General features: G+C 35.4%; 1 protein-coding gene across 9 annotated transcripts in view; it reads right to left on the reverse strand.

The window, feature by feature from the left end:
* The window catches only part of AKAP9 (A-kinase anchoring protein 9), a 153,807-nt gene that overhangs the window by 11,082 nt on the left and 117,395 nt on the right, over positions 1-25,330 (reverse strand). For all 9 annotated transcript variants that reach the window (XM_086696380.1, XM_086696349.1, XM_086696391.1 and 6 more), the window contains 16 exons: positions 21,167-21,319; positions 20,630-20,809; positions 18,475-19,548; positions 16,965-17,105; positions 16,002-16,490; positions 15,502-15,565; positions 15,063-15,184; positions 14,288-14,479; positions 13,853-14,041; positions 8,861-9,005; positions 7,321-7,540; positions 6,464-6,614; positions 4,174-4,842; positions 3,500-3,708; positions 2,648-2,753; positions 964-1,146 (listed from right to left, as the gene is read on the reverse strand). In XM_086696380.1, coding sequence (XP_086552506.1) covers positions 964-1,146; positions 2,648-2,753; positions 3,500-3,708; positions 4,174-4,842; positions 6,464-6,614; positions 7,321-7,540; positions 8,861-9,005; positions 13,853-14,041; positions 14,288-14,479; positions 15,063-15,184; positions 15,502-15,565; positions 16,002-16,490; positions 16,965-17,105; positions 18,475-19,548; positions 20,630-20,809; positions 21,167-21,319 — 4,287 coding nt within the window. The remainder of the gene's footprint in view (positions 1-963; positions 1,147-2,647; positions 2,754-3,499; positions 3,709-4,173; positions 4,843-6,463; positions 6,615-7,320; positions 7,541-8,860; positions 9,006-13,852; positions 14,042-14,287; positions 14,480-15,062; positions 15,185-15,501; positions 15,566-16,001; positions 16,491-16,964; positions 17,106-18,474; positions 19,549-20,629; positions 20,810-21,166; positions 21,320-25,330) is intronic.

Genomic DNA, 25,330 nt, shown 5'->3' on the forward strand with positions numbered 1-25,330 from the left:
TTAAAATAAAAAAGTCTAGAGGGCTGCCTCAGTGGCTTAGTTGGGTAAGGATCTCACTTTTGATGTAGGCTCAGGTCATGATCTCACAGTTTGTGAGTTCGAGTCCTGTGTTGGACTCTACACTAGCATCACGGAGCCTACTTGGGATTCTTTCGCTCTTGCTCCCTCTGCCCCTCCCCTGCTTGCGCTCTTGTTCTTCCTCGCTCTCAAAATAAATAAACATTAAAAAATTGTTTTAAATAAAAAAGTCTAGAGACTTAATAAATGGGGCCATCTGGGTTCAAATGTAGAGCTTGGGCCTGAAACAGTACACTGGAGAAGTGGGGAAAAAAATAACCAGGCACGTAGAGAAGTGAGTCCCTACAGAAGCTTTGTGGATGTATGATTATGTATTTGACTACACAGCTGTCTCACAAGTCTTTCCTATCTTTATATTATATTCTTATTTTTATATTACAGATGCTAGCAATTTATTTTGTAGTTTTTAAATGGAAAAAATTTCAGTAAATGGCCAGAGTAGTTTATTAGACTGTAATATATAATTTAATGGCATCTTTCACTTGAGTTACACACATAATAACCGATAAATAATTGATGAGAACAGTCAGAATTCACATTTGAACATTTCTTTACGTGTGTCCACTGCTGGCCCATAGGTAGCAAAGTATGTGGCTTTGGAGAGAAGCAGTTCCTGGTTTGACTACAGACTTCAGTTTTCACATGTGTAAGGCTAAATGTGGATGAGAGATTCTGAACATATATAACCCAGGATCTGGCACAGAGAGGGCTCCCAATAAATAATATCTATTATCATTATTGTCAACCCTATAATATTTTTCAATGATCTTACTAAGAATCAGATACTTAATATTCGTACCCTGCTAGGGATAAAAATTGAAACTAGAAAGTAGAAACTGTAACTTTGCAACACTTCTAATGTGGCCATGCTAAAAACAGACGTACATAATCTCTGCCAGCTCCTGTCTGTCGATACCATCTGATCTGTTCTTCTAGCTTCATAACTGTGTTTCTTAAATCATTCTTTTCTTCTGTCAGTTGGCTGATATGTCCTGTTAGCTCAGCATTTTGCCTCAGTAGTCTTTCAGTCAATGAGCCACAAGAAGTACCTGGGGACACTAAGCTAGGCTAGAAAAATAAAATGACATTAAGGTTGTGTAAGCATAAATATTTATACACAGTGCACATAAAAATATGAAGAGGCACTGAGAACAACAGATGTCATGAAGAAGTGGTGTTTGAGTCTTATATAACAAGGAAGAATTTAATAGAAGAGAAGATAGGGAAGGGCATATTAAGCAGAAGGAATAGTATGTGTAAAGGCACAAAGGTTTTGTGTGAGAGTGTCTTGCTTTTCGGGAGCTACAATTTGCGTGGTAAGGCTAGAGTAAAGGCTGCCTTTACTTATGGATAATATACCTAAACGTAGTCAATGGAGAGTCATAAACGGTTTTGAGACAAGAGCGTGACACAAAATTTACGTGTTACAAAAATTCCTTTGGTAGCAGCATGCAAAGTACAGTAAATTAAGGAAGACAGATCCTGGTGTCAGGCAGACACATGACGAAGTCATCACAACAGTTCAGGTGAGAAATGCTGAAAGCCTGAAAAAGGTAATGACTAAGGACACATGGAATAGGTATTTAGGTGGTAAAAGCACAGGACTTAGTCACTGCTTAGATACACAAGTGAGAGTGAAGGAAGGTGGTCCATGGTGACCTTCAGCTTTCTAAACTGGGTGATATCAGGACCAGAAATGAGGGTTTGGGACAGGAAGAAGAAAGATGATGCTCAATTTGGAATGTGCCTATAAGGTTCCTAAGGGATCACTATGGGGTACATTTCCCCATGGAAAGAGTTCCAGTAACTAATGGAAAATATAAACCTGGACCACAGGATAAAGGTATAGACGACAATAGAAGATAAGGTTCCTAAGGGTGAGATTTTATAAGATTTGTTTGATGAAGCCCAGAACCCAGGATGGTACCTGGCATATAACAAGTGCCTGACATAAGTATTTGTTCAGTAAATAAGTCTACTGAGAACTCAGGCTGTGGGAATGAATGAGCTTTCACAATTAGAGAAAAAAAAAAAAAAAAAAAAAAACGGATGAAGATACAGAGAAAGAATTCATGAAGGTGACTGATGAAAAGAAATGGAAAAAATGAGATAATACTGACACACACAAGAGTTTTTAAGATGGGAGAGGTCAAAAGTGTCAAATGCTACAAAGAAGTCAAAGACAGGGAATGAAAAGATTCAGATTAGTCAACTCTGAAGACACTGATACCATTCTGTGGGTGGTTATGAGTGGAGAGCTAGAAATGAGACTATTCTTTTAAGAAACTTGGTTATACTACAATAAAATGTCACCATAATTATTCAATAATGACAATGAAAGTTAATTTCCCTTCAAACTTTCAGTATCTTCTATTTGGGAAAGGCAAATATTATTATTAATATTTAAAATAAATAAATATTTTAAATAAACTATTTTAAATATTTAAAATAAACAAAAAGATAAAATTAAAACTCTTTAGAAAATATGGTGCCAGCTTTAAATGGTTCATATAGCTCCATTAAATCTTTGTTCTTGATACCTTTTATAAAGAGTTTTTTAAAGTCTTACCTCTTGCCCTGGCTGGCCAGTTAACTTCTGTAGTTGTAAAATAATTCCATCAATATTTTCCTGAACCCAAATGAAATCTTCATCATCTGCTGTTTCAAACTGTAGTCTTTAAGAGAGAAAAAGTTGAAACATACCTTTCTCAATTAGCGGTACTGAGCACAAACATTATAGATGAGGTGACGCTATGCTTCATCTACCACTTCTCCCTTACATTAAGTATTCTCTTTCCACAGTGCTAAGATATTTGTTTTCAGGTATATGAGTTTTGTTGAAGTGTATCACTTCACTTGAGTGTCTGACTCTTGATTTAGGTTCAGGTCGTGATCTCACAGTTTGTAGGTTTGAGCCCCACATTGGGTTCTATGCTGACATCGTAGAGCCTGCTTGCAACTCTCCCTCTCTCTCTGCCCCTCGCTGCTCCCTCAAAATAAATAAAAATAAACTTAAAAAAAAATTGTCTCCCTCTGTACCTCTCCCCTGCTCATTTTCTCTTAAAAAAAAAAAAAAAATACTATCGTCTCCTAATGTAAGTATTCATTAACTAAAATTTCAATTCCTGGAGCGCCTGTGTGGCTCAATCTGTTAAGCACTGACTCTTGATTTTGGCTCAGGTCATGATCTCACAGTTCATGGGTCTGAGCCCCATGTTGGGCACTACACTAACAGTGCAGAGACTGCTTGGGATCTCTCTCCCTGTCTCTCTGCCCCTCCCACACTCATGCTCTTTCTCTCTCAAAAATAACCTTAAAATTTCAATTCCCCACCCTTGGCTAGCTTTTAGTGAGGGACAGATTCTATCCAGTTTGTCTAAGAATGTCATTTCCAAAAGTCAGGAGAAAAAAAAAATCTAACCTATTGGAGGCTTTCTGGGCCAGATGATGCAGCTTTGAAGCCACACGTTGAAGCTTTTGTCTGATCATTTCTAATTCATGATTACAGCCAGCTCCTCCTTCATTCATTTCAATCAGTTTAGGATAGCCTGATTCCTTTGTCTCTCCTTCTATTTTCTGTTGAAGAACCCAATTTCTAGTTCGATCACTGGTTAAACTCCATGTGGTTGGCTAGCAATTTTTGACAGAAAAAGAAAAAGGAGTAATTATAAATGAACAACGAATCATATTCTTTCTTAAAGGAACACAATTATGGTTCATACTCCAAATAAACTTCTATGGATTTCCTTTAGATATGATTTGTTCATAACTATTTAAATAATTCAGTACAATATCGAGACACCTGAGTGGCTGAGTTGGTTGAGTGTCCAGCTTTGGCTCAGGTTATGATCTCATGGTTTGCCAGTTCGAGCCTGGCACTGGGCTCACCACTCTCGGTGCAAAGCCTGGTTCATCCTCTTTCCCCCTCTCTCCCTGGCCCTCCCCTGCTCTCCCCTGCTCTCGCTCTCTCTCTCAAAAATAAACATTTAAAAGTAAGTAAATGAATGAATGAATAAATTAGTCGAGTATCAAAATTACATGTTCAAAGGGCTGTAGTGTTCTTTTAAGAACTACTTTAAAAGAGCATCAACTTACCTCATTGAGATTCTGATAGAGAATTCTTCTACTTTCTCGTTTCTCTTCTCGTTCTAGTTCTTGCTTCTGGAATTCCTGCATAATGCCCTGCAGTCGCTTTCCTTCAAGGTCTAACTTATAAACTTGTTGCCTTTTCTCTTCCAGCTGGCGCTGAAGATCTTCCACTTTGGACTGGAGCTCATGCATCTTCTTCTGCCCCTCAGTGTTGGCCTCTTGTTCTGTCTGCAACGTCTTCCTGTGAACCTGCCTATCCTTTTCCATTTGCTGTCTTGTTTGCAGAGAATCCAGTTTATATTTCTCGGTCTCATTTAACAATTCTACAATGCGACTGTGTTTCTCCTCCAGCTGTTTCTGTAGCTCTCTAAGGAGGTCCTCAGAGGGCAGCGAGGGCCCAGGCTGCCCACCATCGCCCCCGCTCTGCAGCTGAGCATGCAATTCCCGCTCCCTGTCCAGGGTGTTGCTCATTTCCCGTATTCGAACCTTCTCGGATTCAAGAAGTACTTGCAGCTCTAAGTTTCGACCTCGTTCTTCTGATAACTGGGCATCATGTAGCACTCTTTGTGATTCTATTTTCTCCTGTGATTCGTTTAGTAGTTGTTTCTGTTGTTCCAACAGTAGATTTAGCTGAATATTCCTTTGTTTCTGACCCTCAAGCGAAAATTTCAAATCCTTGTAGAACAAAGTTGAATAAAGAATGTTAATATTTTTTAAAAAAATCCTTTATAAGTATACCATTGTGCCTTTATTAGTACTAAGTTGGTAGTATCTGGGAACAGAACTGATTATCCAGTTTATTAACTCAAATTTTCAGTGGTTAGAGCATAATTATTTGGGAGAGCCAAATGATTTTCATCAAAGAACATAAACAAAAGATAAGCTAAATAATACTTTTTCCTCCAAACATTAATCATATCTAGTTAAGGAATATGAAGTAGAGTACATTTCTTCTAGAAATAATGACCGTTAAAAATACAAGTATTTTCAATATAACATGACACGAGTTCCTGAAAAACCTCATGTTGTCCAATGTCACATACTAAAAATAATGTGGTTTGTGGGGAAAGCAGGGTTATAGACTAACTACTCAAAACTTACACAAATTTGTAAGGATAAAAACACAGTAGGGGCACCTGGGTGGCTCAGTTGGTTGGGCGTCTGAGTCTTGATTTCGACTCAGGTCATGATCTTATGTTTTGTGGGATTGAGCCCCATGTCAGGCTCTGCGATGACAGTGCAGAGCCTGCTTGGGATTCCCTCTCTCCCTCTCTCTCTGCCCCCCACCCCCTGCTTGTGCTCACTCACGCAATCCTCTCTAAACAAACAAACAAGAAAAAAAATTTTTAAATAGTAATCTGTACCCAAGGGGATATCATGTCCTTGCCAGGTGGAGACCTCACTATGCGTGGAGGCCACCAAGATGGACAATCAAAAAACCCCAACAAAAGAAAACAGAAAGTAATAGAGCAGAAATGCCAGCTACACAGTTTTTAAGCATACAGCTGGTGAGTACTACGCGTGGATGGAAGATCTCTGAGCCAGTGGGGCTACCATAAGTGGGCACTGTGTGTAGCAACATGACCTTCTCTGAGCTGCCAGCTGTGAAGGGCTGGAAGAGAGATCAGTGTGAAGGGACTCATTTTAAATTTTTAAACAATATGGCAGTGAGGGGTTCTGCTTCCAGAGAAGTGTCACTGTTCCCCTTCCCTAGACAAAACAGGAACCAAAATTATTCTGCATTAACCCAAATGGTTGCCCTATTTATCAATTGCATATGCGCTAACTCAAATTTCCAAAAACACACCCTGTAGCAGAAGTGTCTGTAATGCACCCTTGGACATAGCAAAACAAAAATGTACCACACCGTTAGCATTTCCTGATGGTACAGTTTAATACAAATAACATTGTAATAGTATTCCACATATAACAAAAAACTTATCGTGCTTCATGAAGAGTCTAAGGTTGACGGTTTTTAAAAAAAAAATTTTTTTTTCAACGTTTATTTATTTTTGGGATAGAGAGAGACAGAGCATGAATGGGGGAGGGGCAGAGAGAGAGGGAGACACAGAATCGGAAACAGGCTCCAGGCTCTGAGCCATCAGCCCAGAGCCCGACGCGGGGCTCGAACTCACGGACCAGGAGATCGTGACCTGGCTGAAGTCGGACGCTTAACCGACTGCGCCACCCAGGCGCCCCTATGGTTGACAGTTTAAAGAGACAGTCTCCAGACTCTCTCTCTCTCTCCTGTTGTTTTGGATTTTCCACAGACATTTAAAGACAAAGATAACAATACCTCAAGTTCTTCTTTATCCCGCTCTTCATTGCGTCCTAGTTTGGCTTTCTCTTTCTCCAAAGCCCACTGGAGCTCTCTGGATTTTTTCTGTTCACTTGCTAATGTGTCATTAAGCAAATGTACTTCATCTGTTTTATCTTTAACTTCCAACCTAAATCAGACAAATGAACTTTCATAAAATTACTTCAACCAAGTTTGTATTGAGAAAAAGAGAGAGCTTCCACTGATGAGCAGAGGCATATTATAAACCAACTAATAGGAAAATAAAAGCCATATAGTAAAGATTTTTGAGTGTGGTTTATTTCACATTAACTGTTTCTAGTAATGTAGCTATGAACTATTATTTACCACTGTAAACATTTTTACAAAATAACAATAAAAATTTTCCTTTGTCTTTTACTGAACACGAGAATCACCAATGTTCAAAACAAAAAATGTCCTTGTAATGTGTCCTTGGCAAGCAGAACATCTCAGTATTTACACCAACAATTTATCCTTTTCACAAGCATTATATTTTAAAACATTTTGCATATTTTGGCTAAATGAACGACAAATTCTATTGAGATAATAAACACCATTTCAAATTACTTGGTGGTAATGTATATCTCATACAACAAGTCTCAAAGAGACGGAACCCACAGCCGCGAATATGCCAAAACCTAACCATGAATTTATCATTTAGAAAAATTTGGAGATTTTCCCTTCCCACTGTAGTTTTTCCTACAAATAACAAAATTTCATGTTATTTACACATTATGTATAATGTTATGCTTTTATAAGATCTGCACAATGTCTCTGACAAAATTACTCCAATTCCTTCACCGATACAGGTTTATTAATAAGGAAGTTTGACACACCTGAAAGCCTCTAACTCCTTTAGGTGCTTATGTTGTGCCTTGAGCGTTGTTTCTAGTTCCAACTTAGTTTGTGCAAGTTCACTCTTCAGTTCGGCAACCACCATCTTCTCAGAACTCAGCTGTTCCTGCAGGTCTGTTGCTCTGTCCTTCATGCTGCTGAGCTCCACTTGCATCTCTAGCATTTGGGACTGCTTCTGCTGCATATTATACTCCAAGAGTTCTAAATGCAAAATTATTAATACGTACATTAAGACCTCCCAACTTGTATCTGGTTTATAAATACTTTGTTGAGAGAACTGATTTTTAACTTAGGAGATTGCCACAAAGCAAACATGAAAAGATTACAGTCCCAAAGTTGGCAATTTATAGAAACGCATATGAATACTGTCCTCACAGTGCTAATAATGGTTAAGGTTTCAGAACTATAAATATATAGGACTACTTTGGAAAATACTTAGGCGTTACCAAATAAATGTGAAATTATGTATTCTATCACTCAGCAATTCCACCTCTGGGGTATATATACCAAGAAAACTTATGTATGTATGCATCAGAAACATAGTATTACCAACAATGTGCAGAACAGCACTGGTTGTAATATCTAAAAAAAAACAGAAACAATCCAAATGTTCAACCACAGAATGGATATATACATTGTGAGAATTCTATACAGTAACAAAAATAAATGAATTGGAGATGAATGCAGATGTTCAGAAAAATATTAGAGAGAGGTAAAGGAAGTAAGGCACAAATATATATAGAATAATAAAGTTCAAAAGCAGGAAAACCTTAAACTTACATGGCTTAGGAATATACAAATAGGTAGTAAAACTAAGGAAAAATCAGGATAATGGTCTAGGTTACTATAGAGGTGTGTGTGTTTGGGAAAGAGCTTCAGAGGTACTTAACAAAGGTGAAGTTTCCATAATTCATCCACTTAAAGATTTGTTATATATTTTTGCATTTTGCACTTTTCAATATGTATATTAAGTTTACAACCAGAAAAGGATTTAAAAAGAAATAATTACTTTCATTGTGAATTTATTTTCCTTTCAGGTGGTTAACCTCACAAAGAGCTTCAGAACTAAAAAAAGATAATGAACTTAATGGGCTAAACAACCTGATAAAAGCAATGCCTGTTTATTTTATTTTTTAAATGTTTATTTTTGAGAGAGAGAGCATAAGAGCAAATAGGGGAGGGGTAGGGAGAGAGGGGACAGAGGATCCAAAGCAGGCACTGAGCTGACAGAGTAGATGCGGGGTTCAGGCTCAGGAACTGTGAGATCATGACCTGAGCTGAAGTCGGATGCTTAACTGACAGAACCACCCAGGCGTCCCCATTTTAAATATATCTGTTTAAAAACCAACTGGACAAACCTTTGATTCCCAGAGTAATTAATGTAAATTATTTACATTATATGAGAATGAGAAGAAAATGTGACTGAAAGGAAATGTGTTTTAAATGAATACAAAGAGGGGAAACAAAGTGAAATATTTCCACCTATTTGTTGTTACCACGTGAGACGGACAAACAGCATACCTTGGCTTGGTTGATCGCTTTCTTGTTCTCTTTTCAGAGTCATTTTCAGACCATTCAGTTGAGCATGCAGTGCTTGAATTTCAGATAACAAACTCCTTCTATCTGCTTTCTGGAGGCATTCCATAGCTGCTTGATATTCAACATTCTGTAATAATGCAAAATAAAAAAGCAAGTGAAGAGAGTTGTAAGAAGAATAAAATTAACAACCAGGAACTCTGGAAAAAAATGAAATACACATGCTAAAATTCTGGTAAGATGCTAATTTTCACTTCCTACTCATTAGGATTTACTTTTTAATTATTAATCTTTACATTTATTTTGAAATTCTTTAAACATACAACAAAACACAAATATAATAAACACCCATGTACACAGCCTAAGAAAGAGCACTTATATAGCTGAAGCCCCTCTATGTTTAACTCCCCAAACACCTCCTCTGCACCACGTGCTTGAGAAATCATCAAACTTGAAGTCTAGTCTTATTTTCATGCACTCTGCATATGTTATATACACACACCCTAAATAGTATACAGTACTGTTCTACAGTACTACTATCTAAATAACATCATATGGTGTTTTCACTTAATGAAATTAAGAGATTTTCATGTTGAACTAACCAGAATAACACATATAGCTATATTTCACAATCATTCTCAACGTTAAATAGTATTTCATGGTATGAATAATACAGTACATTTTACTTGAACTTTTCGTATACTTATTACTTTTTTGTTTGCACATATTTGTATCATTCGTTCATTTTTCCAGTGGTGGTTTATTCTCATTGGATATTTGGTCTTTAGTTTCCTTTTCTTATAATGCCTTTGCCTGGTTTAAGAATCAGAGAAATACTGGCCTCACAGAATGGGTTGGGAAGGATTGGTATTAATTCTTAAAATGCTTCGTAGAATTCACCAGTGAAGCCATCTAATCCATCACAGGCTTTTCTTTGTGAGAAATTTAAAAATTACTAATTTAACTCTTTGTAATGGGTCTATTCAGATTTTCTATTTTTTTCTGAGTAAATTTTGGTAGTTTGTATATTTTTAGAAATTTGTTTACAAGGCTATGGAAACAATTATTTTTAAAGTTACATTCTGTTGTTAAGAAATCAGATTAAAAATAAAACTTATTAAAATATTTTAAAAAAATATTTAGAGAGACCGCATGAATAGGGGAGGGGCAGAAAAAGAGGGAGAGAGAGAATCCCAAGCAGGATCAGCACTGTCAGTGCAGAGCCCAATGTGGGGCTCAATCTCACGAACAGTGAGATCATGACCTGAGCCGAAATCAAGAGTTAGACGCTTAACTAACTGAGCCACCTAGGTGCCCCAAGAAATCAGATTTTTCCATCTTGATCTTATATCCAGCAACATTACCAAACTTTCTTATCAATTCTAAAATACCATGTGTATAGGTCCTTTTTTGTTTTCTATATGAACATAGAAAACATCCATTCGTATGGATGATAGTCTTCTCATCCCTAATTCTTACTTATTTTTATTGCTTTGCTTTGTTAGCTAAATCTTTAGGACAAGGTTGAACAAGCTACTGAAGTTAACAGTATTTAAAGAAAAATTTTTTAATGTTTATTTATTTTTGAGAAACAGAGAGGGAGCACTAACAGGTGAGGAAGAGAGAGAGAGGGAGACACCGAATCCAAAGCAGGTTCCAGGCTCTGAGCTGTCAGCACAGAGCCTGATGCAGGGCTTGAACCCACAAACTGTGAGATCAAGACCTGAGCCGAAGTTGGATGCTTAACCAACTGAGCCACCCAGGCGCCCATGAAGTTAACTGTATTTTTAACATTTAACTATAATTAAATACATTTAACTGTATTTTAAACATTTAACATTTAACTATAGGTATAATGGTGGTTGTAGGTGTTTATTAAATAGACCCTATGTAGTTCAAGAAATTTCTTTTTGTTTTTAGCTTGTTATTTGTTTTAAAGTATAAAATTCTTCATTTTATTTATTTAACTTGCTGTATCTCTTGAAATGATCACTAGTTTTATTTTCTCTTTAACTGTTAATGAGTCACATGAGTTATTTTTAATGGTATGCTACCTTTGCATTCCTGGATAAGTATAAGGTGACTGTGTCTCTAAAAAATATACAATGGTGGATTTGGCTTAATATTTTGTTTAGGATTTCTGCATCTACGTTCATGGATAAACAGGCCTGTAAGTTTTCTTTCTTGTATTATTCTTTGTCTGATTTTCGCAATAGGGTTACATTTGCTTCTTAACAAAAAGACAGGGCATTGCCCCAGTCATCCAACAATGGGAAGCATATGATTAAGACTGGAATTAGCTATTACTTGAATGTATGCTAGACTTCACCTATAAAACCTGTAAAAAAAAAAAAAAATTTTTTTTTGAGCTGGGTATAATTCTTCTGGGTAGATTTTTATTTTTATTTCATATTTTGATATAATTTCACACCTACAGAAAAACTCCAAATATTGTACAGGAATCCCCATATAGCCTTCTTCCAAATTCTCTAAATGTAAACCACATTTGCTCTATCACTCTCCCTGTATATATCTAGGTGTATCCTCTCCCCAACCCTAACCCCTGATAACCACTGATCTGTTCACTATCACTATAATTTTGTTAATCCAAGTATTATGTAACATATAGGAGGTTTAGGGTATCCTTAGTTTGGTCTTTTTTAATTCTAAGTAGTATTTCATTATATGGATGTGCTGTAATTTGTTCATCCATTTACCTGTCAAAGGACATTGAGCTGTTCCCAGTTTTGGGGTATACAAATAAATCTGTTAGAAATATTCTTGTATAGATTTTTACAGAGACATTCGTTTTCATTACCATCTGATAAATACCACAAGTGTGACTTCTAGGTCATATAGTAATTGTATATCTAACTTTATAAGAAACTGCTAAATCATTTTCCACAGTTGACTCTCCCATTTTATGTTCCTATTAGCAATGTATGAGGGATGCAATTTCTCTGTGTCCTCACCAGCACTTGGTACTTTTGCTAATTTTTATTTTGGCCATTCTAATAGATGTATTGTGGCCTCAATTTGTTTTGGTCTAATATATCTCTATGAGTAGATTTTAGTTCAGCACAAAAGTGAGGTAGTGTACTTTGTATCAAGAAGCACATGATGTCTAGTTTGTTCTGTTACTGATGATATTAATTCTGATCACTTGGTTAAGGTGGTATCTGCAAGGTCTCTCCACTATACAGTTATTACTTTTCTTTTTATAATTAAAAAAGATTTCCTGGGATTTACTGAGACCATGTAGACATACTTTTCTAATCAAACACTTTCACACTAGCTTTAGGACCCATTGCCGATTATTACTTGAGTTCTTACTTTTTAATAAAAGGTAATTTATTAACTTCATCATTTCTTCTACATACTAGCTGGCATTCTACAAGAAAGAATTTTTATTCATTTATGTATACCAGTATGAATTCATGAATTCTTATTTTAATCTTTGGTTTATAATCTGTTGCTATCATTACTTAGTTTGATGTTCTAATTGTCCTGAATGTGGACATTGGGAACTCCTTCAAGCTGGCTTCTGTGATCTTTTGACATCTCTCCTTCATTCTTCGAGCAACTCCTTGTCAGTAAAACAAGATATTCTAGGTTCATCTTGTACTTTCCCTGCTCCAGCCCTGGAATCAGCCATTTCTCCAAGAAATCCTAGTTCCTTTTAATGGAGAATGTAGTTAAAAATTTAAGACCTGGGCACTAAGTATTTTAAGAGTTTTTTTAACTATCTATCTATCTATCTATCTATTTATTTATTTATTTATTTATTTATTTATTACTAGCTATAGGTATTTTCAGGTTTTCTATTTCATCCTGAATGAATTCTGGGAAGTGATTATTTTTCTAGAAAATCTATTTGTCCCACAGTTTTGAATTGATGTAAAATTATCTATAATATTCTATTATTTTATATCTGTTATTTTTAGTTATGATCACATTTTATAAAAGCGTGCTTTTACCTTTTATAAAAGTATGCTTTTTATTAAAGTGTGCTTTTACCTTTTTCCTTAACCAATTCTCCAAAAAAAGTTTCTATCTTATTAGCCTTTCAAAGAACAAACTTTTAAAGTTTCTATCCTCTCTATTATACTGGTGTATGTATTTCACTAACTTCATTTTTCTTTATTACAGTTGAGCCTCATTTGTGGATTATGTATCCACAAATCTGCCTATTCACTAAAACTTATCTGTAACCCAGAATTAATACTAGCATTGCTTGAACAATCATTTTTAAACATGCAAAGGGTGGCAAAACATTTAATCTGCCAGCTGTGCATGTTCTGAGCTGAAGGTGCACTAGGTGACATTCTGATGTTTTATCTCTTAAACTGCAAACAAGTGTCCTTCCTGCCATCTATTCAGTGCTGTGTTCTTTTGCATTTCTGTGTTTTTTAATGGTGATTTTGCTGTTTAGAATGGTCCCCAAGCACAATGATGAAGGACTATCTAGTGTTCCTAAGCACAAGAAGGCGGTATTTTATGCAGAGAATACATGTGATAAGCTGCTTTTAGGCAGGAGTTAAATAGTGCTACGGGCCATGGATTCAAGGTTAATGAATCAGCAATACATATAAATAAGGTGTCTTGGCAAATGTCACAACCAGGGGCTCACAGGAACCTGCCTGCAGTATTCCCCTAGTAGCAATGGCTCAGTACGCTCAACTACTTTACAGAATCTAACTACTGCAGACAGTTGAGAACTGACCATATCTTACTTCTACTTTCTTTGGGCTTATTCTGTTGCTGTTTTCTAACTCCCTAAGTTGGATGAGCAGCTCATTAATTTTCAGTCTTATTTCTAAAATGAGATAAAACATTTAAGGTAATAATTTTTCTCCGAATAGTCTTAGTGGCTTCTATTAAAATTTTAACTTTGAGACCTTCTCCAAAAGTAATCAATAACTCATTTTCTTACTACTATTAAAAAGCACTCTTTGTTTCAACATTTTATTTTGATACCTGTTCTTGTATTCTCTGTTCCAAACAGTTCAATAATCCAACTGCATCTCTAGTACCTAGAGCTGTCAGCTCAGTCTGAAATGCAGCTAGTAAAACACTGCGCTCCTTTAAGAAAACTTGCTGAAGAGCAAGCAGAAGTTCACCTCGCCAGTCTGAGAAACTCTCATGAGATTGGGAACCATTGTAAACCTAACAAAGAATAAAAAACAAAAGTTAATTTTCAAATAAGTAGGCTTATAAAAAGTCTAAAAATGATATTTATCTACTAACCAAATTAAATGTTAGAGGCCAAAAAGTATATAGATTTACTTTCAAGAGTATAATACATAGTAATTCATGTGAAAATACATCATAAAAGACAATAATTTAAATTATAAAGTGCCTTACTATTAATAAAGGGCATATAAAACTGTTAAGATGCATAGTATTGAGTACCTCGGCATCTCTTTGCACTTGTATTTTGGTAATTAAGTCCTTAAGAGCTGAGACTGTACTGAGGTAAGCTCTTCTTTCTTCTAGCCAAGATTCTGAAACTTGCTGAACAGAATGGTCCTCTCCATCACTGTAGGGAGACTCGGTGAGGGAGAGCACCTGCATGCCTTCGTTATGGACAGCTCTTAGTAATCCCTACAAATCAAAGCCCAAAGGCTAGAATTATGACGACTTGTTCAAAAACAGACATACAAACAGAACTAAATTTTAAGCAAGATACCTTTATCAAGTTAGCCTGACTTAGAAGAGTCACTGCAGAAAGGACATACCAGGCTACCATTACTGACTGCCTTCTTCTAATGGAGGAGTAAGCCAATCCCAGAAGACACTGTCTTTTGGGTTGCTCTTATCTGTAAGTTCCTTCTATTTATCTAATGCACTCTTCTTGGATTTAATGATCAGCCACTAATTTGGCCAAAAGAATTATGTAGGAGATAAATTCTAGTCCTTGAGATTGCTTTAATAATTTTGGCACTCAAAAGTAACAGGAATTAAAAAAAAATTTTAACTCTTTATCTCTTTATGCAAATAATTATTACATATATTATACTTTATTATCTGTAAAATATAGGAATAAACCTATATAGATCCCCAAGATTCCTTCTAGCTATGCAATTCTCTCTTCAGAGAGAAACTTACTATGTTCTAATAAACTGCTATGTTCAATACAGAAATCAGACTGGCTAAGTTTCACTAAAAGACAGCTGTCTTTCAGTACCTTTAATTTTTTTGGAAATGAATCTGTTGAACTTTCGCCTTCATCTCCTCTGTCTTCTGATGCTGTGTCAAATCCCTGACTTTGTGTAAGATAAATTCCTTGACCCCAGTCTGATCCAGAATCTAAAATAAAGAAAACAATTGACTATTGAAAAGAAACAATTATTATTTATTAAAAAAAAAATTTTTTTTTAATGTTTGTTTTTGAGAGAGACAGAGTGTGAATGGGAGGGCAGAGTGAGAGGGAGATACAGAATCCAAAGCAGGCTCCAGGCTCTGAGCTGTCAGCATAGAGCCTGACGCAGGGCTTGAACTCATGAACTGTGAGATCATGACCTGAGCTGAAGTTGTACGCTAAACTGACTGAGCCACCCAGGCGCCTCAAAACAAACACTTTTTAAATAAGTACTACAAAAATGTCAGAAATTTATGTAACTTACCACTGGAACATATTTCTCTAGTTTGGTAAGCATCAGAATGTGTTAATTCGGGAAGTGAGGATCCCTAATTAGAGAAAACAAAAGAATACATAACATTTTTGGCCTTAATAAAAATAGAAATAGGAACCCAATACATAGTTTTGTTCTTTTGTAATGCTGTCAAAGAACAAAAAACAAATGAAAAACTCAATTAAATCTGTCACATCTTTCACAGTTAAGTGGAACTATCCATGGTTTATAAAAGTCTTCAATTTTTTTAATGGATATTACCATTGCAAACATTCATGAATTAAGGAATGATATTATCACATTCCAAATTTGCAGAGGAACTTGGTAGCAAATTATTATTGGAATACACGAGGTAAAGAAGATTTAGATCTATAATCTTATCACAAGGAAGAGGCTACCCCAAATTTCTTTCTCTCTTAAAAACAAAGAATTTTGGGGGGGGGAACCACACACAGAATGTTGAAAAAACATGTATTATGAAAACCAAATACCTCCTTCGATTTCAGACACTGTATCACTGCCTTCAAGGTACCACATTCTTCTGTCAGTAACTGAACTGCAACATAGTGCTCCCTCTTTAAGGTTTCAGTTTCTGAAATATGTCTGGATTCCATATCCAAAATTTCAGCAGCATGTAATTCTTGCATCTGCTCAATTTTTTCAGTAAACTGATTGATTATTTCAGTGACTTCTTCTGATGAACATTCACTCTGTAAATCAACTTGGATTCCTGCATTTCTGACAAGAATTTGTGGAGTCTGACTGCTGCTATTGACCTTGAGAGTCCCCTCTGTCTGGGATGCCAAACTTTTACCCACTTTATTAGGAAGTGCCTCTAATATGCAGACTTTTCTGTTTTCCTGTAACTCAGTTTTATCTTCTTTTTCTAACAAGTAGGATAATTTCTCTTCTGCTTCTATGAGCTGATTCCTGACTTGGCTTAAATCTTTCTGGAGAGATGCCATACTTGTTTCTTTTATCTAAAACATAATGAACAGAACAGAACGTTCAATTAAAAATATTAAATGTAGAATTTAAGGTAGAGAGGATATTCATTTTCCTTAGAATAATAGGAAAAGTTTTTCAGAAACACTCCTAGATTCCATATATATATTTGCATTGTATGTAAAATCATAGATGACCTTAGAAATGAAATTATTTTATCAGCCTCATCTTTTTGGTTTTCATGGGATAAGAATTCTCTTTAACATCTGTCTATCTACTTGTTCATTAAGAGACTAGAGACTAAAAGCATCTTGCTAAAAAATATTCCAGGAAAATTAAGCAAGAAGATAGTAGTAAAGAAATTTGTAATAACTTTTAACCAAAGCCATAAAAGATTTGTTTCCAGCTTTTAAGTTATAAATTTGGTTTGGGTTTATAGAAGAGAATATACTTTGAAATGAAATTAAGATTATGTAAAAGTGAATTAGAAAATATGTTACTTATTTTACCAAAAGCTCTTCTTGAAGCTTTTCTGCTTTCTCTTTATAATTGGCAAGTTCTTCTTTAGTTGCTGATGATTCAGCTCTAAGAGCCTCAAGTTGACCAAAAAATCCACTTTCTTCACTGGTATGAATTAGCTCAGTAGTTGTCTGAATGATAGTGGAAAACATTTAGAAACATGTTATTTACAAAAAAAATACAGCCAATTTCAAGGTACCTATACATTCTAACGAAGCTTTTTCAGGAATGACTGCCTATCCAATAAAACGGTGTAGAAATAAATGATTCATGTTCTTTCAACAAATAGGAAAACTTTTTTAGAACGATCATTTTATGTTCTTGAGACAGTAAGAAAAAAGTTATTTTCTAGGAATGAAAGGTACTTCATGTTAGTATGTACCCTATTTATAAATTATTAATGAAATACTGTTACCATTCAAAAACTTTCGTACTTATATCACTTTCCTCAAAAAATGCCAAGTCTTACTAAGATACTTCTTACATGTTTTATATACATGGAAAGTCACATTAATATTTTAAAATGACTACAATCAGTTATAGTTCTGGGGAAGAGAAAAAAGCCTAGTAAATGGAAAGAGTTATCATCCTTTGCTTTTGTTTTTTAATGTGTATTTGTTTATTTTGAGAGAGTGTGCACATGTAAGCAAGGAACAGGGTGAGATAGAGAATCCCAAGCAGGTTCTGCACTGTCAGCACAGAGCCTGACACGGGGCTTGATCTCATGAACTGTGAGATCATGACCTGAGCCAAAATCAAGAGTCAGATGCTTAACTGACTGAACCACCTAGGCACCCCAGAATTATCATCCTTTGTAAAACAAATTATATATTAATAGAATCTAGATACATCAGTTAACCTCCTGGTATTCATATAAGACTGCATATTTAGTACTCAATATTATAAATATATAAAGTGAGGTTGTGAAAATTAAAGTCCTTCTATATCTGTCCTATGCTAAGAAATAAATGCAATTTCAGATTGTTACATAAGCAGACTTACAAGGGTGAAATACAAATTATTCCTAAGAAAGGAAAGAATCTATTACCAGCTATAAAAGTCTGCAAAAGCTAATGACTTCTTACTGATATGTTAATTCAGTGGAATATTAATATATTTTATTATTTTCCATTACTTAAAATGATCACAAAACACGCATATTAGATGGAACAGGAAAAAAACCCAAATTCCAAAGGACATTTGCTAAACTTATCATCTCTAAAACATCTCTCACCTTCTTCTGACTGCTCTACTTAATGAGTATGCTAGTGAAATAAATAACATGATTTGAAGACCACAAAATATCGATTTTTCCATTATTTTAGTGATAATAATGGGAGTATACAGAAAAGTAGTACTTTTATAAAAGCCCTTTATTTATGAATTGCTAGATATAAAGAACACCATATTTAATTTAGTAAATTAGCAATCAAGCTTATGGAACAAAAAAAAGAGAACTTCTTAGGGTATTTAAGTGAAAAAAATTAAGTACAAACTAACCTTGAGAACTTCAAAGTTTCCTTCAGGGCTTCTTTTCCTTTCTTTACCTCCCTGTTTTTTCTCCTCCTCCAATAACTTCTGTAGTTCTAGTAGCCTCTTTTCTTTTTCCAAAGCATTTTTCTCTACAATTTCTACCTGTTTTTTTTCTAAAATCAAACTAGTCTGCATTTCAACCACCTGGCTTTCTAATTCTGATATTCTCAAGGTTAATGCTAATACATTTGACTCCATCTCATTATCTGTAACTTGATTTAAATTCTGTGCATGTGTTCTTTCAAGTTCTGATGAAACTGGTTGTTTATCTTGACAGAATTTTGCATATTCCTTAACTGCTTCAAGTTGGACTTGACTCACAAGAGCAGCAGCAACTTTTTCTTCAAGCACATTCTGTAGGTTTACAATCTTCCTTTTCAGCATCTCTGTTTCAGACTGGCCTTGCTCTTGCATGTCCTTTATTTGTTTATAACACTGGGTGAGTTCTAAGTCCTTTGCACTCACAGTGCCCTCAAGTTGTAGCACCTTTGATTCCAAACTGCTAATGGAACCTTTGCTGTTTTCTTCAAAAGATGTGAAGTCAGTCTGATTTTCTAGGGGTTTAAGAGCATTCTCAGGAAGGACTACTTCCAGTTCAGGTTTGGTTTTGCTCAGATCATCTATGGCCATGTTAATGCTTTTCTCTGGTACACTTTGGATTTCTTCCATATTTTCACGTTCTCTCTTTAAGCTGCATAATTCTTGAGTTAGCTGATTCATTTTTAAATTAGTTTCTTCAAGTACATTTTTCGTAAAGGCCATTTCTTCATTAGTGGTTTCTACTTGCTGTTCCAAAGCCAGTTTTTCAGCTATTACCATATCCAATTGATGTTTTAAACTGTCTGCTTCTTCTGGAAAAGAAGTAGCATCCACTGATGTCTTCTGTTCAATTAATGCCAATTCCTGTTGAAGTTTTTCAATCACTTCATTGAGCTGCTCAATTTCTTCTTCTCTATTTTTCTTCACACGTTCTTGGTCACTCATCAAACATTCTATTTGGGTTTCAAGATCCCTTATCAGTTCATTTTTTTCTTCAATAACCTGTTAATGAAAAACAGGTAACAGACATAATAAATAAATTATTTATATTTTGGGAATTTCATTTTTTATTTTAAGGGCAGGAACTGAAAGTGTTGATCTCACACAATTTACTTCTCAGACATAATAGATTAACTTTAATATAGACCAAGAGTCCTAATCAGATCAAACAACGACCTTATTTTGAACTTTGCTCAGAAAGTTCTATTAAATATAAAGTGACTTACACTTTAGTAGCTGATTTCCTGTGAGTAAAATAGTTAACATCAATGCATTCTACTTGAAAAGAATGAAGTATTAATATAAAAATGGTCTCCAGAAGATTTAATTCCTATCAAATAGAATAATTTTTATTAGATTTGGTTAGAATGATATGATGAAATCTGAGTCACCAGAGACTCTCTGGAAAACACCAAAAATCTTTGACAATATTAGAAGAGGATAAAAAAATACACATAGCTTATGAAGCCAAGGAGTCACTTTCTTTTTCTTTTTTTAATTTTTATGTATTTTTATTTTTGACAAAGAGAGCGAATGTGCAAGCAACAGAGGGGCAGAGAGATCCAGAGACACAGAATCTGAAGCAGACTCCAGGCTCTGAGCTGTCAGCCCAGAGCCTGACGTGGGGCTCAAACTCACAAGCCGTGAGACCAAGACAAGAGCTGAAGTCGGACGCTTAACTGACTGAGCTCCTCAGACACCCGAAACCAATGTGTCTTAATAAAGTAAATGGGTAAAAGAGAATTAAGGTTTATTCAGTGTTTATATTCAAAGAGAAGCTGAAAAATAACCACTTGCCCCTACAATTGTAGCTTAACTTCATGTAGTAATTAAAAAAAAAAATTTTTTTTTTTCAACGTTTATTTATTTTTGGGACAGAGAGAGACAGAGCATGAACGGGGGAGGGTCAGAGAGAGAGGGAGACACAGAATCGGAAACAGGCTCCAGGCTCTGAGCCATCAGCCCAGAGCCTGACGCGGGGCTCGAACTCACGGACCGCGAGATCGTGACCTGGCTGAAGTCGGACGCTTAACCGACTGCGCCACCCAGGCGCCCCTCATGTAGTAATTTTAAATTTGTTTACCTTATTATCAGTTGTAATTTTAAGTTGATGCTGAAGTTTTGTAATTTGCTCATTTAATTGCTCAATTTCTATTTCTTTTTCCTGCATTATTTGAGCCAATTTTCCAAGCAACACATGTTGGTCCTGAGTAGAGATAGCATCAGATTCCTTCATGGCAAATCCCAGTTTCTCCATTTCATCCTAGGAACAAAAATAACCATCCCAGTTAGATAGATCACTATATGCCATTTTCTGAATATTGTTTCAATTGAATCTTACAAAAGATAAAGCACCCAAAATGTACAAATAAACAAAATCAGATAACATACAGTAATTGTAAGTGAATAATTCTTAAAATATTGTGATAACAGTTCTAAAAATTTTTTCTCTCATGATGCAGTCAAATGTTTATGTTGGGTGGAAAATAAGTTGCATGCAAATCCATTTGCAGGTAATATTCCTTTGTTAAGTATTATTTATTAGCAGCTGGATCCAGCAAATGTTTGATACTAAGACAAAAATTATGAATTATTTGTAAGCAAAGTTTTTCTTAATTACCTTAAATAGTTTGTTTTCTTGTTCAAGTTCTTGGAGGCGGGTAGTAGATTCCTTTTTCTGTATTTCTAATTGCATATGTAGTTGCTGAACTTCTTCATTCTTATTTTCCAGTTCTTCTCTAAACTGCTCTAATTGTTCTTCTAAGTTTGTAATCTTTGATACCAAAATTATCGAAAGGGAAGATAAAATGAAAACCTGTTTATTTTTAATTTTTTTAATGTTTTATTTACTTTTGAGACAGAGAGAGAGAGCATGAGCAGGAGAGGGGCAGAGAGAGAGAGACACAGAATCCGAAGCAGGCTCCAGGCTCCAAGCTGCCAGCACAGAGCCCAACGCAGGGCTCGAATTCACAAACCACGAGATCATGACCTGAGCTGAAGTAGGACACTTAACCAACTGAGCCATCCAGGTGCCCCTGAAAACCTGTTTACAAATGTTTATTTGTCAAGAGAGAAAGAGTGCTGCAGTAGCTGTATAAAACATAATTAAGTGTTTAAGAGATACGAGCGATGAGAATAAAGGGGTTTCGCTAAGCCAGGTGTAACTGTGTGGTTTCTATGTATTTCAAACTGATCATCACCCTTAAATCATCCTACCCAAAGCAAAGAGGAGCCCTTCAGAGCAAAGATACAAGGAGCCATTTCTTACCTAAAATACCCTCTGATATAGCAGAAAAGAGTCATGGGAGGAAGGGAAAGGGCCTGCATTTTAAATCTTATTTCATGTTAAATTTAATTGCTATCAAAAAGTTCAAAAAGCTGCAGGATTTGGTCAGTTGTTTTAGCTACCAAGTGAGACTAACTCAAATTAGTCCATATTAATACTTAACTGAATGAAAGGTCTGGCTGCCATGTGCCTTGTTTAAGTAGAAGAAAGTAAAGGTAGACACTAAGGCTGTGAGATCCTTACGTCTGAAATACAGAAACTTAAACAGTGAGTTATTAATACCATTTTAGGAGAAAATTAGAGAGTTCCTATGTGTAGGACAAGAAAAATTTAGCTCTTTTCTGAGCATAAATTACTATTAACAGTAAAGCAATTGCTCTTTAATGGTTATAAAGAGACTGAAACTAATGACAAGTTTTAAGTGCTAGCTATCATTTTAAAAGTTGGGTTTGATTAAGGAATCATCATTTGGCACAGTACTTTGTAGGTACTTAATAAATAATGAATGGATTTCCAAGAATGTATTTACCTGATGATCAAACTGCTGCATTACAAGCAACGTAAAATGCAGGAGCAACATTATTCAGTGGAGCTGGCTCAGAGAGCAGCCTATAAATCATTTATTGCCTTAGAACTTGAAAGGAACCATAAGCTGCTTACACCCAGGTATGTAATCAGAATCATGTCTTAGCACTAAGCAAGGCAAAGCCCTTCAAAAGCATTTAGCCTAATAGTTCATTAACAGAAATAGTACTGACACTAATAATAGCCATCATTTATAGACACTTTATTGCCAGGTGCTGCATAAGGTGCTTTATATATATTATTTTTTTAAAGTCTGTAATAATCTTATGAAATCTTTAATTAATAATCCAAATTATTCCCATTTCAGAGATGAGGAAGGGAGTCACTGAAAGCAAGGTACCTTGCCCTTAGGTCACAGGCTCTAGCTTTTGAACCTGAGAAGTTTACCTGTGGAGCCTTACGTTCTTAACTATCACTTATCCTGCTTCTAATAACGAATGCCCAAAACTTATACTTAAATTATTTTCTGTACACTGGCATTAGACTCAGAAGACACACCTTAAATACATTTAGTAGTTGTGCATATATAATTATCAGGTTAGACTGGTGACAACTATGGTGATTATATCTTCTTCAAAGTTATCTAATGTAATAGTACTTATACCAATCCCTATCTTCCACAACTGCTTTTGATGAAAAAGTACTACTTTAATATACACATAGACATTGAAGTTCAAAACCGATGCTCCACCTCAAATGCCATTTGTTTTAGGGGGGTACCTCTTAATCCTTGTCACCCATCTTCCCCAACCCACCCTCTGTCAACCACCAGTTTGTACTCTGTATTTAGAGCATGTTTGGTTTTTTGTTTGTTCATTTGTTTTGTTTTACTTTCTTTTTTGATCTATCAGTTTACGGTCAAATTCTAAATTTGATCTAAAGTCTTGCCATTCAAAGTGTGGTCCCTAGAGCAGAATTGGCATCACCTGGGAACATGTTAGATGAACAGATTCTGAAACCCCATCCCAGACCTACTGATTCAGAATCTTCATTTTAACAAGATTCCCAGGGGATTCATATGCACATTAAAGTTTGAAAAGCACTGGTTCAAAGCACTAACATTTCTGTTAGAAGTAGCTGAACTTGAGTCACCACAATAGAGACTTCAATTCCCAAAGAGGACACTGTATGATTCTTTTCTCCTATTCCTCCTATTCAGCCAGTGTCATTTCCAGGCTGTCCTGTTACTGAGTCTATTACAACCAAAAACCACAAGAATATTATTAAGCTTTAAAAATAGAATGGTGGTTATTTGTTTTAATCTTGTTTAATTTAGCTACCAAATGTTATATAGGTAGTTTGGATCAAATAAATTTGCAACTATTTGTGTTTTTTTTTCGAGTCTTCTCGATCTCTTTCAAATGTGTATACGACTTCTTAGACAGTAGATTCTTTGAAATCTGGTGCTGGTTTTACAATTGGGAGAGTGGTAGTCAACACATGTTAAGAACCCAATAGATGTTCAGTGACAATCTTTAATACTTCTCACTAACAAGGAATGTTTATTCCCCAATTCTTTGGCAGTACAATACCACAGGACTCCAGAATCAGAGAAATTCCTCAACTGCTTACTGTGTGACCATGAGCAAGTTACTTAACCTCTCGTAAAGACTCAGTTTACTCATCTGTAAAATGGAGATAACACTAGAGCCTGTCTAGTGCTAGGCTACACTCTCCCTGAGGGGGAGAGTGTAAGGATTAATGGCATAGGCATTTAAAATACCACTTTCTAGCACAGACCTCAACAAAGTTAACCATTACTTTTTATTACCGCCATCTGTAAGCTATATCTTATTAGCTTTATAGAGAGTTAAAACCTACTGAAGGCATCTTTTTTTTAAAGAAACTCTTCCTTCTATTTCTCCCCACATTATTCGCCTTCTCTCATCATCCTTAAACTATCTTTACAGTTTCTGCTCTATTCATTCTGCATTTCTAAACATACAATAAACCGAAAAAAAAAAAGTTTTATACAAATTAAGCCTGTAAGAATAATGGAAAATATCTAAAAATATAATGACGCATATAGACATCTTATGTTTATACTCCATCAGATATTTGCCTAGTATAGGAGAGAGTGTTTAAGAAGTGATTTTCATTAAAAGATTTAGGTTTTAATTCTATGTTCCTCTCTTTCAGTCTTCAGTTACAGACAAGTGGGTTCTGACAGAGTACTTGTTGCTGTGATTAAAAACTAGTCCACCAGGATGAGCTATCATTTTAACCCTTCACTAACTCAACTTGTCTGGCTCTAGCTCATCTATAAAAACTGGGAGTTGGCTGACAGAAGCTGGTTGACAGGTCTCTTTGTAGTTTTGATAAACTATGAGTCTGAGTAAAAGGTAGATTGCTATTGGATACTCACTTCAAAAAATTAAGGTGTCAGTAATGTTACGCGAAAAATTAAGGTGTTAGTAACGTCATTCAAAAGATAATAGTAAACTTAATTATCTACCCATAATCAACTATCACTGCTTTTGGGTCCAGTTTTGAAGGTCTATCTTTTTAGAAAGCAATTTTTTTTTTGATTAATTAGTATAAGGTCAATCTTTATATTTAAATGTTAATTATTTTCTTTCTTTCTTCTTCTTCCTTCCTTCCTTCCTTCCTTCCTTCCTTCCTTCCTTCCTTCCTTCCTATTTTAAGTAGGCTCCATGCCCAACATAGGGCTTGAACTCATAACCCTGAGATCAAGAACTGCATACTCCACTAAGTGAACCAGCCAAGCTCCCCAATTCTTTTCAAAACACACAGAAGTGGTTACAGATAAACAAGTGTTCCCTGCTTTTTGTGGAAAAACCAAAAAAGCAAAATAAACAAGAACCTTTTAGATAAACATCAGTCAGTATTATATGATAGCAAGAAAATAATCCTTCTCATGGAGATGATCATTTCTTTTCATCATTTATATGG

The sequence above is a fragment of the Puma concolor genome, chromosome A2 (assembly GCF_028749965.1).
Source record: "Puma concolor isolate L17-30 chromosome A2, mPumCon1.1.hap2, whole genome shotgun sequence".
Classification (NCBI taxonomy): Eukaryota; Metazoa; Chordata; class Mammalia; order Carnivora; family Felidae; genus Puma; species Puma concolor.